The 13655-nt window shown below is 54.5% G+C and overlaps 4 protein-coding genes across 4 annotated transcripts; 1 reads left to right on the forward strand and 3 right to left on the reverse strand.

Annotated features, from left to right (window-relative positions):
• Window positions 1-16: 16 nt before the first annotated feature.
• rds1-1 (Protein rds1) lies at window positions 17-1126 on the reverse strand (the record flags this gene model as incomplete). Its single annotated transcript, XM_032032204.1, has 4 exons — window positions 17-163; window positions 221-748; window positions 806-953; window positions 1011-1126. The coding sequence occupies 4 exons, from the start codon at window positions 1124-1126 to the stop codon at window positions 17-19; spliced, it is 939 nt and encodes a 312-aa protein (XP_031888310.1).
• Window positions 1127-1987: 861 nt separating this feature from the next.
• Window positions 1988-3271, reverse strand: CGGC5_v000657 (putative lactate 2-monooxygenase; the record flags this gene model as incomplete). Its single annotated transcript, XM_032032203.1, has 2 exons — window positions 1988-2925; window positions 2977-3271. 2 exons carry the CDS (start codon window positions 3269-3271, stop codon window positions 1988-1990), a joined length of 1233 nt encoding a protein of 410 aa, XP_031888309.1.
• A 708-nt stretch (window positions 3272-3979) lies between these two features.
• On the forward strand, window positions 3980-4735 carry SLD5 (DNA replication complex GINS protein SLD5; the record flags this gene model as incomplete). Its single annotated transcript, XM_032032202.1, has 2 exons — window positions 3980-4104; window positions 4195-4735. 2 exons carry the CDS (start codon window positions 3980-3982, stop codon window positions 4733-4735), a joined length of 666 nt encoding a protein of 221 aa, XP_031888312.1.
• Window positions 4736-5629: 894 nt separating this feature from the next.
• Window positions 5630-9295, reverse strand: CGGC5_v000659 (uncharacterized protein; the record flags this gene model as incomplete). Its single annotated transcript, XM_066150702.1, has 3 exons — window positions 5630-7332; window positions 7465-9092; window positions 9147-9295. 3 exons carry the CDS (start codon window positions 9293-9295, stop codon window positions 5630-5632), a joined length of 3480 nt encoding a protein of 1159 aa, XP_066009980.1.
• Window positions 9296-13655: the final 4360 nt, after the last annotated feature.

Consider the following 13655-nt stretch of genomic DNA (forward strand, 5'->3'; position numbering starts at 1 on the left):
CTCTCGCTCAAAGAGTTTAGTGGTAAGAAGCGTCGCCGACCTCGACAATTCCAACGCCAGCAATCGTGTTCTCGTCCGACACCTTGGCGGCGGTACCATCGGCGGTGCTGAGAACGACGTAGACCTGGCCCTCGGCGCCATCGGGGATCTCGTTGGCAACGTACTGCATCGCTTATCAGTCCATGAACAACGCGCAGAGTCAGAAAAGGGTAAAACTCACATCGTTGCCGCTGACAGTAACCTCAACATAGTAAATGTCCAGACCGCTGTAGAAGACGGCATACACCTTGGCACCAGCCGGGACGAGTCCTGCGGCGGAGGCAGCAGCGTACGCCCCGTCAAAGATGACGATGCTGCGTCCCTTAACGAAGCTCGTCTGGATCTTGGGGAAGGCCTTGAAAGGCAGGGCAGGTGTGTTCGGGGCCAACGCCGCAACGAACGGCACGGCGAGGCTGTGGACCTGGTTGAAGTCGAGGGGAGTGTCAAAGGCCTTGGGGAAGGGCTTCGCGCCGAGGGCAGCGCGGATGTAGGCCGAGTGCCGGGCCTCGACGGTCAAGATGGAGCCGGCGGGTGTGACGTAGGCCTTGTCCGCAATGACAGCGGCGGCGCCGAGGTAGGCCGACACACCTACGCCCTCGAGGACAGAGGCGAGGGCGATGAAGTCGTGGGCCTTTGTGGTAGGGAACTTAAAGGTGGGTGCATCAAAGACGGAAGTTCCGAGAGCCGTCTTGAGGAAGTCCACGTGGGTCTACAGGTTTGTTAGTATTATTGTTTAGGAAACTTCACTCATCAAGATAGAACGGACCTTCTCATCCTCGTAAATGTTCTTCAGGTTCTTGTAGAATCTGCTGCCATCATCGGCGCCGGCGAACTCGCAGAAGTCTGCCTCGGTGTAGTTGGCGAGACCTTGTCCGTAGAACTCGCGCTCCAGATACTCGAGGACCAAGGCATATCTTCGCGGGTGGTTAGTTCATGCATCAAGAAGAGAAATGCCTGCAACATGTACTTACTGGAGAATGGTTACATCGCCACCCGGAAGAGGATCGTAGTTGGCCTTCTTCTCCAAGGGAGCACCGAGGACTGAAGCCGCCGAGGCAGCGGCGACGAGGATTGACGATGCGCGCATCTTGATTATTATTAAGAAGGATACAAACGAAGATTATGAGCTTGGATCTAAGAGAATGTAGAAGAGTTGGATAGTGGATAGAGGGATGCTGCTATACTTCTTTCGTTTCTCTCTTTTTCTTCGGAGCAGTCATTGTATTTATTCACCCCGGCTGTCAGCATGTGGGCTGTGACGATGCTTGAGCCGTAGAATTCACGGTGAGATTACTCAGAAACATTGCATACGGATCTCCGCGGCTTGAAGGCGTTCCGTGAGGCTATTGGGCTCACTGGATGCACGGTAGCGATAGTCAATCTCGTGGTGACCAGGCATTGCATTCCAAGCAGAAAGGATCGACCCCGTCACTTGGCGCGTTGCCATCAAACAATATCGTGTCGCCCCCAAAAGAAGAGGGCCAGCCAGATGCCCCGAAGGGCCCGAAGCCGCGTGAGACACTGTCTATGAATTCAAGTGTGTTAGTGAGTGAGGGCTTTTTACCCCAGGGATGAGCAGAAATGACTACCGAAGCTTGGGTCAACGAGTTCGGTCGGATGAAGGTCCGGAATTCTCTGAAAGTGCGGAGCAGATCTGGAATGTTTTTGGTGCACGATGAGATTGGTTCTTGCATTAGAGTATGTTAGTTCGAGGCAACGCCAGCAGCCGACAGGTTAGCCTGGTGGCATCTCTCATTCCCGTCCTCAATATCACCGGATGATATGCATTCCGAGACTGGTCGCTCGCGGCACTACTACCTTGTCAACACAGAGCTTCGATGGGGAACCGCTTGCGATCTGCGCTTTCCAATTAAGCTTACATGTCGGCCTAACGATGGGTTTTCTATTCCAAAGAGGGATGCTTTCATCCACTTGCCGCGGTCCACATTCAAAGGTTAGCCTTAACGTCCCCGCCATAACGAACCTGGCGCAAGATGGACGGCTTCAACTCCGACACGCTCTTGAAGCCAGACAATCCCATAGTCAGATCCAGGTCAGCCAGCAAGCCAGCAATAACGGCTTTCGCCCCCTCCTTCCCTGCGATGCCGAGGCCGTAGATGGCTGGCCGGCCAATGAAGACAGCTTTAGCTCCCAATGCGAGCGCCTTCGCGATATCCGCTCCAGTGCGGATGCCCGAGTCGAACATGACGGTAAGCTTGTCGCCTACGGCACCCACAATCTCAGGGAGCATCTCCAGGGATGCGACGCCACCATCGAGTTGTCTTCCGCCATGGTTGCTGACGATGATGCCGTCCATGCCATGTTCAACAGCCAACTTGGCGTCCTCTACGCCTAGCACACCCTTCAGAACAATGGGCCCATCCCAATTCTTCTTGAGAAGAGCCAAGTCTTTCCAAGTGTGATGGTCACCCGGGAAAGCTTGGCTGATCCAGTACCGGGATGCGCTGATCACGTTGTCCTCGACCGCCTCACCGTCGTTCTCCGCCGCGAACTTCTTTCGGAAGACGGGATCGCTGAAGCCGACCGCGTTGCCCGTGCCGGTTATGAACGGAAGGTAGGCGGAATCCAGATCGGCAGGCCTCCAACTCAGCGTCACGGTGTCAAGAGTCACCACAAGAACCTTGTATCCTGCGGCCTTTGCTCTTCGCAGCAGAGAGCCAGTGATGTCGTCGTCCATAGGCCAGTATAGTTGGAACCAACGATGACTGTCGCCCATAACGGATGCCACCTCTTCGATTGTAGAGGTCGCAGCTGTGCTGAGGGTGTAGGGCACGCCAAGCTCTGCGCAGGCGGAGGCGAGTCCGGTCTCCTTGTCTTCATGGAAGATACCCTGGACGCCGATGGGAGCCATGAGGACCGGTGATTCTGGGCATGTCTTAGTCTCGGACAACCACATACCCGAGGATTCAAACGTACCGTAGGTTACGCCAAAGAGCTCAGTCTTCAGGTTTCGTGGATTGGTTGGCTTCAAGAAACGAGGAATGATCTTCCATTGCCTAAAAGCGAGACGATTGGCGTCCATGGTAGAGAGCTCGCCGGCACCTCCAAAGACGTAGCCGAAGCACTCTTTGCCCATGGCCTTTCTGGCCTGTTCCTCCAACTTGTTGGGATCTGTCGTCACGACGGGCAATTGGCCCGTCATGATGCCCTGTTGGTAGATGCTGACGGCATAGGAAGAGTAGGGAGGGCGGCCTTCGCCTTCATCGCCCATTTTGAAAAGTGAATTAGTCTACGGTCGTAAAATTGAATTTGGTGAGTCTATTGAAATTGATAGCTTTGCCGACTTTTTTTTTCAAGAGTTGTTGAACAACCGGTGAACATGCAAGATGACAGCTGATCTGTGATTCGAGTCTGAGAGCTGCTGAAGTGAGATTGGTTTTGTTTAGCATTTTATGAACACTTCGGGGACCGCGGAGTTGGGGTCGAGTGAGATGCCTCGGCATAAGCTTTCCGTGCAGCTTCGTCATAGTAACATCAAAAGGCACTGCCTGTGTTCCAGCTGTAATGCTAGTTCCCCGCTGCGAGCATGGAGCTGCGGAACACATCCCGATGCAGCTTGGTTCACTCGAACCGCTACGCAAATCATCGTAGCAGAGAACTCTGAAGAGAAAGTCGAAAGGGCTGACATATTGGACAGTGAATAGCTGAACTCTCGAGCATGAAGATAGAGAGTTACTCTTTCCCCACAGTCTCTTCCCGCTGCGGTTACCCCCAATGTACCCCTTAAGACCCCTGCAGTGAGCTGCATCCACAGTGTAAGCGCGACGTGTGACCCCACCATCGAATTGTGAATTGCCTTACACCCCGCGATTCTTATTCTTCCAATCCCACCGCCGAGTCTTCGACTCCCGTCGCGTTCTACACCGAACCTCACACAATGCCATAGCGCACCCCTGCCAAACCAGCACCACCGCCACAAATGGATATCGACGACATCCTCCGGGAGGTCGACCCCGTCTTCCACTCGATCCCCGCAGAGACACGCGACCTGCAAGCCTTGACGCGCGCCTGGGTTGCAGAACGCTCCGCCCCAGAGCTCCTCGAGTAAACCCCCCCCCCCCACCCTGAACCAAATAAAGAAAGACGCTGGGCGACGGAGAGACGAAGCTGACTTGTTATCGCGAAATGACATAGGTGGCCTCCAGATAACCTCTTTGAACGCGTCAATGCTCGCATCAAGGCCCAAATCGAAAAAGTGGAAGACCTGACGGGCGACATGGACCCCAAGACGAACTTCGCCCTGATCGTGATCCAGACCGAGCTCGAGCGCTTCAAGTTCCTCGTCCGCAGCTTCCTCCGCGCCCGCATCGCCAAGATCGACAAGCACGCCCTGCACTACCTCTCCTCCCCGCTCCTCCGCGCCCGCCTGTCCGAGACGGAGCTGGCCTACGCGACGCGCCACCAGGCCCTTCTGCATAACCACTACCTCTCGTCCTTCCTGTCGTCCTTCCCGCCCGCACTGCAGAATCTGAACGACACGGCGGGGAACATCAGCATGATTGACGGTCCAGACCTGGATACGGCCGTATTTATTCGACTACTGCGGGACGTGGCTGTGGAGGGAAAGGGCACAGATTCGGATGGTGTTGTGGACGGCAAGACAGGTGATATCTTGATCCTGAGGTGGTCTAGCGCCAAGACCGTGGTTGATTCGGGCGACGCTGAGCTCGTCTGAGCGGTTGGAGCCGGAATGGACATACAATACGGGCTGCGAAGCATGCATTCGCCGACGCGGATCCCGGGGTCACAGCAGACGCGGCGAATGCATGATCGGGTCAAGCCGGAGAGTTGGCGACAACCCTTCTCTTCGCGGCGCTGACCTGCCCTGCGCGGGGTGGCGTGACATTTCCTCGCAAAGCCCACGTGGTGATGTCAACTCAGGTCAAGGATCCTGGGTCAGTCGACTATTCTGGGGAACTTCAGCCTTGGAGGGGACGAACGCCCGGGGATGGCCCCCCCGCGTGTTCGGAAATGACAGTCGTACGTCTGCCCCGCGTCGGGGCTCTCCGAAGTCAGGCTGAGCATCTCCGCGTTGCCGAGCTACAAGATCAACGTCAATTAATGGTGGTCAGAGAGGGAAAAGTGGCCAGATTCCGTCAAGGAGGCCGGAAAGGAGGGGCAAATTGGCGAGAATCCTTCATGAAGGGTGCTGTTGCAATTTGGATGGAAGCCATATTCGCTATGGTGCTTGCAAATCAAAGACAGATCACGAGAATCATGAGGTATGATGGCAAGAAATTTGATACATTTTCCAATACTCGTGCATGTCTAGCACTGCTGCTGCGGCCGGACTCTGCGGAAGTCTAGCTGCTGCCCTCTTTTTCTAAATGAACTGTGCCCGCCATGCATCGCTTGCGAGATGAATTGGAACCTTTCCAAATTCTAGAAGATGCCCCCAAAACGCCAAATCACAAAGAGTCAACGGAATTCCATCCGGACAACGTCTCCAAACCCCGAACCCAAGATTCCCAGTTTCCAATTATCCTATGTGCCGTCCAATCCCTCCCAATTCCAGTTGCGATCCTCCCAAAGTCAACGACCCCATCCACCTAGGGATTTGTGCGTGTGTTCAAAACGCATAAGCGTTACCAAGTCCTAGTACACCAGCACCCCCGATTCCTCTCGCCTCGCTGTTGCGGCGACTGCTTGGATTGCTGTGACTGCCTGGCACAATGACCATGCCTTTATCGTTCTCGAGCTTCAACAAAACCTGTGACCTCTTCCTCTCCAAACCACCCTGCTTCTTCAACGAGGCAAGACCAAAGAGGGCGCCGCGGAGACCCAGATCCAGACGACTTGATTCGTGAATGCCAAAGATGCCCGCTGTTGGCAATGAAACTTTGCGGCCGTGGCCCAACGACATTGTGCTCGAATTCTTCAGTGTGTACAGCGAATTTGGCCGTGGATACAATGCACGCGGGATCGACATCTTGCGGTGATGTCCGAGATAGTTGTCGATAAAGTCGTCGGCACTGAAAGAAGCTCTCGGGAGTGTCCAATGGGACAGTGACTTTGACTTTGCGTCGTCGGGACCTGGAGTATCATCGACTGCAAATTCGGGAAACGGCAAAGTTGGCTCGGAAGGCTCTGAGTAGTCCGAGTCTTCAGTCTCTGTCATCAGCGGAGGGGTGGAGGGTTCATGGGGCTCATCATCCTTGTCACTGAACGAGGCGGAGTCTGAAGTCGGCGTGCGCGGGGCCTCCGACGATACAGACGGTGCCTGGTTCAGAACAAGGAAGGACGGGTCCCGGTGAATCTCGGCGGCAGGGTCAAGTCTCGGCTCGCGGGGTTCTGTGGGAACCGGGGAAGGCTTCTCGGCTTCGGGTACAGGAGAGGGTTCGATGGTCTCGGGAATGAGAGGGATTGGAGTAGGCTCGGTGGTGTCATGTGAAGACGTACAGGCATCGACCTGAGAAGTCGGGGCGGGCTTCTGCTCCGCATCCTCGACAACCGGATCGGTCTTTGTCACCTCGAGGAAGTTAGGCGCGCTCGTGGTGTTATCAGCTTTAAAGTTAGAGGACATCGCGAAATCCAGGCTGATGGGAGAGTTGAGGCTAGTCTCAGCCGCGGTGGCAAAGCTAGAGGGACTAGACATGAACGCGGCTGGTGCGATAGAGTCCGCATCGTGATATTCGCCGTCTGAGTCGTCTTCGTCTTCCTCGATAATTGGTTCAACCGCATACTCCAAGTAACCCTCCAAAGGCAGAGATGGCAATGCCGGTGGCGTTGGCTCCTCTTCCGTGGAAATGACAATCGCAGGCTCTGTCGTCGACTCCTCGTCGGGGATAATGGCAATGACAGGCTCTGTTGTCGACTCTTCATCGGGGGTGAAGACAATCGCAGGTTCTGATGTTGACTCCTCGACAGGAGTGACAACAATCACAAGATCTGTCGTCGGCTCCTCGGCTGCAGTAGTCACCTCTTCGACCGGGGCCTCAGGCGCGGCAACCTCTTCCTCCTCGATGGGCACACAGCAGTACTCCAACCAACCCTCGAAAACGGGCTCTTGGGTGGCCGTTTCCTGCTGAGGCTCGAGTGAGTCGGCCACAGGTGCCGATCGAGGCTCAACCAAAGTCAACCCGAGCTTGGAATCTGAGACCTGGACATCTTCGGGCTCGGTAGTGCGCTGCGAATCAGCCAGCGAGCGCTTGTCGGCATCGGAGTCAATCGACGTCAAAGACTGCCGGGAGATGGAGCGAGGTCCCTTGCCGAATAAGTTGAACTGTCGTGGTCCATTAAAACGCGCCATTGTTGGAGTCGACGGTCCTACGGCTGAATCTTCAATTAGCTCGCTGTCGGAGGTCTCGGAATCCGCAATATTCGGGTTCGCATCAAACGGCTGAGGACGGCCTGACAGCGTTCGCAAAAAGGTGGGCGTAATCAACAAGCTCTCGCGGGGCGTACCAATGTCGCTGTCAACAAGACTAGGAGTTGACGACGAAGACTGATAAGTAGAAGTGGCATCCTCGGCCGACGAAAAGGACAGACTCTTCGATGTTGCTTTGGCAGGAGTTTCAGGCTGTTGCGAATGCCCCACGGTGCCTATGACGCCGTCAGCCATCGTTTCAACCCCACCATCACTCTGAAGCGTTTCATCTCGTGCCAAAAGTTCGGACGGTTCGTTGGAACTCTCATCGAAGGAGTCCGGCACGGGCCCATGCGGCGTCGGGATCGGGAGCGGGCTGCTTGACGGCAAAGCTTCCATCTCAGCAGGGTCATTCGCTGCAGAGACGGGGCGCTCGACCACACGGATATTCTGGGGTTCGGCATCGGACAGCGAGCACGTGTCTTTCACCACCATGGAGATGTCGGATCGGATTCGGTCCTTGAGTCTCGTCAAGAACATCTCCTTGATTGTCTCAGGATCTTCGCCTTGGCGTTGTCCCGTTGCGTAGTATGGCGAACGGGCCACGAGAGTCTTGTCCAGAACCAAATGGCCACGCTTGTGGACCATGAGAGTGATGCTCATGTCGTGACCACCGAGGATATCTGCGACACCTGTCTGAACTCGATCGAGGACGGCTTTAACAGTCCTCCTAGAATAACAAGCAGTCGAGTCGAGACAGACGGCGAACGGTTTCCCTGCCTTCCAACCCCGGCCAGAGAGTTCGTAAACTGTCAATCGGAGGTCATCCATCTCGTTCAGCTCCTTGTCGGTGTCATCTCGCACTGCAGTAAATGCGTGCTCGAGTTGATTTACAAACTGTTCACAGTCAAGACCGTTGGGATCTTGAAACAGCAGCAAGTTGCTGTCGAGCTCACGGCGGAGATGTCTGTGATCCAAGCCCAGCTGATTTCGGATTTGGAAGTTGACGTGAACGGCGTTCTGTTCAGAATGGTGACACTCCTCCAGGTAATCGAATCTGTTGCAGGACCGATGTTGCCTATCGAAGGCCATCTTTCTAGAATCCAGAGAGCGTTGCATAGCTGTCGACAAGACCCAGGCCATGTCCTCGCCATGAGACAGCGTTAGCGGAGAGCTCTGAGTGCTCTTGAGAGTGATGGTCCGTTCCCATTCCCTTTGTCTACGGGACTTGCATCGACTTCGAAAATGCAGTGTGATTTCGTAGCCAGGGACAAACTCCCAGTCTTGGGTGGTATCAATGAAACGTGACTGTGGAATGTGAAGGAGAGATACGGGGTTGCTCAGGGGCTTGAGAATCTCAAGCTCGCTTCCTGATCTCTCGCGTATCTTGCCATGCATCCATCTGAAGGACCGGTCGTGGAGATTAAGGAAGGAACCGATAATGCGGTCGGTAGAGCGGGCGACTTCCATAGCCGTTGACTTGTCGAGAGGGAACTTCTGATATGACTTGAAGGACTTGGTTGCCCATGGCTCCGGTCCTCCTCTGTAAACTTGGTAGATTAGCTCGAACCGCAGCGGCTTGCCATCTCCAATTTGAGGGATGGAACGCTCGAGAGCGGTTGAGTCTCTGCGGGTGAGCAGCTCAGTTGAGCAATGTGTGAGACGACGGATGAGGGTGTGACATAGTTGGTCTGTCGGTTGGAAGCCGTGGGAGGCCAGGTACTGCCTTTCGTAGGTGAGATCGAGGGACGGCTGAAACTTGATTGTGACTTTCACAGACAAGGCAGTCGATGGCGTCTTTTCAAATTTAGGATCGCCGAGTCCTGAAGCAGTTCGAGGTCGCCCCGGGCTGGAGAGAAGGAACCTCCTCTGAATACCCGAGGCGCCTGAGTACGACGTTGCAGGGCGAACGAGGTCGGCCTCGGCCATGACCGTCAGATGATTTGAAGTTGAAGCAACACCAATAGGTTGGTTGATGGTGGTAGTGAAATCGAAGTCGGCTACTAGTTTCCACCAGGCTCAAACCGAATCTCCTTCAGATGGCGTCCGGGGGAGGAAGGGGGACGCCGGGGGTTTAAAAAAGCGGTTTCGAATCGGAGAAGGACAAAGTCGAAAATGGAGCCCTAGTGCAGGAAGGCTCCATCGAATCATCCATTTAAGTGCACTAATACGACAGGGAAAGCAAGGTCCAAGAGTTCCAAGGCTAAGATATTAGCGACAGGACCAAGGAAGACTCAAAGTGACGAAAAAGGGTAGGAGGCGGAAGGCTTGGGGAAGCGCATATGTCAAGCACGAACAAGGCGCAAGAGGCTTGCAAGACAAAGAAAACAGCCAAAGGCGCGGGAGCGGGTTACGCGAGGAATAAGTATGAGATGTTATGGCAATGATGGTGGTGTGGTCGTGACGCGCCGCCGCAAGAGGTTGGGCGACCTTTGGGAACCCATGGCATGATTATGCCCATTATGGCCCAGAACAGGGAATTGCCGGCCAACCGGGGAAGCCTCTGCTGAGGAAGCTTTCCGGCGCAGGACAACCTCTGATTGCGATTCTTTGGGGCCCTTCTGCCCGTAGGAGATTAAGGTCAGGGTCTCAGTTCCACGCTCGTGGGGATAAGGCTGAAAATGGAAGGGAAACAAGCAGCAGATCGTGGAATAACACCCGCATTGCTTGGGTCGAGAACACGACCTGAAGGCCCAAGAAGAAGCCGTAGTGTCGCAGTGATTGCCGTGGTGATTGATTGACTGCCACACGGCCGGACGGCTGCTGCGTTGTACCGTCGCAGCGAATGACGGCAAGACAACACAACATGACAACAAAAGCAGCTTCAACCCCAACCGTGTTCAACTTCCGTCCCGTCCGTTGCTTATCTCAGGTCCGAATTCAGCAACCCGAAGGGCAACCCAACACGACGTTGCGTTGCGCTCGAAGGAGTGCGGCGAAGCGCTGTGCTGCGCTGCGCTGAATGACTGCATGAGATATTTGCGACGACTATCAGGAAAAAAGGCAGGCCAAAGGTGCCGCTTGGCCATGTGCCGAGTCTTCCTCGTTTTTGCTGCGGCTGCTGCTAATTGCTGCACCTCATTCTAGAGCTGCTCCTCCTTCGTGCGTCTGCATGCTGTGCGGTGTTTTTTCCTGTGTTTAGCATGTGCCTCGCATTGCAGTGTCCTGCCTCTTTGCAACCTACGCATAACACCGCTGGATACCACTAACTGCAGTGACAAGGGTAGCGAAAGCGGGCACAGGTGGGCGGCAAACCGCACCGTTTGGGTCGACGGGGCCTTTTTTTTTCCCTCCCTGAGTCGGTCGTCGGCGTCAGCGATTTGACCAGTCGATCGACGACTCAGCGATGGCGCTGTGTAATTGACCAGACTCGCAGAGGCCCATGGGTCAGACGCACGACAGACGGACGAGAGACCAGGCCGCGCGCGAGACGGCCGGACTGGACGGGGTGACGGCCTGGGCTGAACCTGGGCGTCGGGAACTCTCGCTAAAGCGCCTGAAGAAACCCGCATCCGTCACCAGATCCTGGCATGATCTCCGTCAGAACCAGCTGCCAGATACCGACCCAGGGTGAGGAGAAGCGCGGCACAGATCGGAGAGAGGGGCGGCCACAGCAGGCAGGCCGTGACTGCGGGCTCGCGGGCCTGGCTGACGGTCTGACCTCAATCTCTTCTCGGTCATGTTTTTCGCAGTAGCAGCACCAGCGGGCGGGCGAGGCAAGTATTTTCTCTGCTGCTGCATGTTGAAGTGCCGTTGGAACTTGTCTGACGGTGATAGGTAGGGCGTCCTGCAAGACGGAACCTGGAACCCAGGAAACAACAGCCAACACCCTGCCTCCGAGCCGTTGCTTGACCCAGTTGCGGCTTGCCCAAGACTTGTCGCAGAGTCAGGGAAGCGAAGACGGGTAGCAGAAAAAAGGAAAGGAAAAATCTTGACGTTTAACTCGCTTTGAAGAAACCCCCGCAATAACATTGAATTGGCCAATGAACGTCCTTGCATGAAGATGAAGCGACACTCGTGGAAGCATCAAAACCCACAATGCGCGCCAATCGGGGCTCTGTATTACATAAGTGAGGGCTCTCCGCAAACGCAACTGCACGCCAACATCAACACGGAAGGCGAAGAGCACCGCAGCACCCCAGAGTGTCAAGGGGTCGGTCAGCCCCGGGGCCGCCAACGCCACCATCCCTGTCGTATCCACGCCTGCGATGCGTAGTCAGTCCACTCTGTCCACTCCGATGGGATGGGACAATCCACCCAGAATGCGCCAAAGTGGGAACCGTGTGGAACGGAAGACACTGAGTTTCCCAGGGACCAAGCAAGACAACGACGACGTCGTTTTTCTCTCCCTCTCTCTCCAGCGATCAAAGAGTCACTCTTGCGCGGTTATCTTTCCAGCCACGCACATTCTCTCTCAGCCGCCGCCTCACTGTTTGACTGTCTCGTGCCCACTGCCGCAACCCCTACGTCCCGAGCCGATGGCAGAGTGGGCTTCATTCCAAGCAACATGCAGGCCGTTTACGTGCTCTGCAGTAGTTCCGAGACATGAGCACGCCAACCGCCGCCGGCGCATTCCCTCTGCAGCCCCATCATGCGAAAGTCCTCACCGACGATTGGCGACTGTGGGGGAAATGCTTGTGAATTTTCACCCTTATCAGACCTGAGGTATATCAAGACTCCGCGGCGGCGTCCAGAGTCGCAAAGTCGCACATTCGCGCATCTGGCGGTCTGCTAGTCGATATTTCGAAACATCGATCACCGCTGGAAGAGAAGCCATCCTACGAAAAGAGTCATTGATCAACCCTAAACTCTAAGTACGCGCGCACAGATCAGTTCGTCTCGATCGAGTCGCGGAAATGCATCGAGGTCAAGGCTCAAGCTCCTTGCTGCTTCCAGAGCTCTAGGGAAGTCCGTCCTGCAGCCAAGAGATGTCACGACGTCAAGCCTCTGAACGTTGCTGGCGTCACCACTTTGAGATAGCGTTCATCCGGCCCGCAAACGGTTGAAGAGCTGTTGAACTCTAATCGCCAAACCCGCGTTCTGTGAGTCGTCATCGATGCCAGCTTGCCAGCCTCAAAGCGTCCTCGTCCCACTTTATCACTTTATTCGAGGGGTCCCCGGTGGCTTAAAGACACTGAGATTCTAGATCCGTTCGTTCCGTATCATTTGGGAACGATGATGCCTGTCGTCTTCGGATGGGCTGCTCAGCTGGCCCGAGACATGAGACGGTTTTCGTTTCTCAGCTACTTTCAAAGTAGCCACAGCTGAGCCACAAGATGAAGTACCTGCATGGCGTCCATTCGAGGAATGGAATGGGAGCTCCGATGAAGCTAGAAATGAACATATTGGCTCGTTGTCGCTGACTCGGCTCGATGTCTGTTTTCAGCCTCTCATGGTCGGTCACTGCCAGCTGGATTGTAGCTAAATGATACAGGTGATGAGACGATGAGCATTCAACTGATTGTTTCGTATCTGATCGACCTCCGCCTTGCCTAGTTATCTCGACTTCAACATGGCCAGGCTTCTGGCCACATCGTGTAAGTCAGACGCCCAAGATCAATTAAAAGCTGCACTACTCGGTCCTGAAGCCCCCTCCCTCTAATTGCTATGTTGTCATCATGACCAACGAGGTTATTCATATTCAATTCGTAATGAATGCGCTGGGATCACCCATTGCTGCAGAGCAAAGGGTACCCTTCGATACTAAATCTTGCTTAACGTTCAGGATTGATAGAGCTCTGATAGGTGAGCACATGTTCACTCGCCGGCAGGGCGCATTCTCACCTGAAATTACTTCATTGGTCCTCTACCCTTCATACCCAATGCTGCTCATACATGAGGCTCTCCCAGTTACATATGATGAAAGCTATGGGAGCCGTGGAGAAAACCTGGTCTCAAGCAGGCACTAAGGTCATATAATACTTACTCATCCCAATAAGCGATTGAGGCTCATTAGATTCTGCCATAACCTCATATAAGATGAGATGCATCAAGTTGTGAGTGAGGATAAAAGAAAGAAGTAGCGGTTGAAGCTTGGCAAGGACACGCAAGACAGTCCTTTTCGCAGAGTATCACAAAGACCACAATTATAATATCTGATCCGTCACACAAAGCTAAACATGATCGCTTCATGAATCATTCTGATAGGACTTTCCAGTTACTGTAGGCTCAACTTGTCTCACATGCTTATATGACTGGCTGTGATCTGTTTGTTATAATAGTAAGTATTCTATTTCAAATCCCAGTATCATTTCTCAGACGCAGTATGTCAGTTGTGATGAAGATGAAA

This window comes from Colletotrichum fructicola (genome assembly GCF_000319635.2).
Source record: "Colletotrichum fructicola Nara gc5 chromosome Unknown KSG_Nara_v1_contig01, whole genome shotgun sequence".
Taxonomy (NCBI): domain Eukaryota; kingdom Fungi; phylum Ascomycota; class Sordariomycetes; order Glomerellales; family Glomerellaceae; genus Colletotrichum; species Colletotrichum fructicola.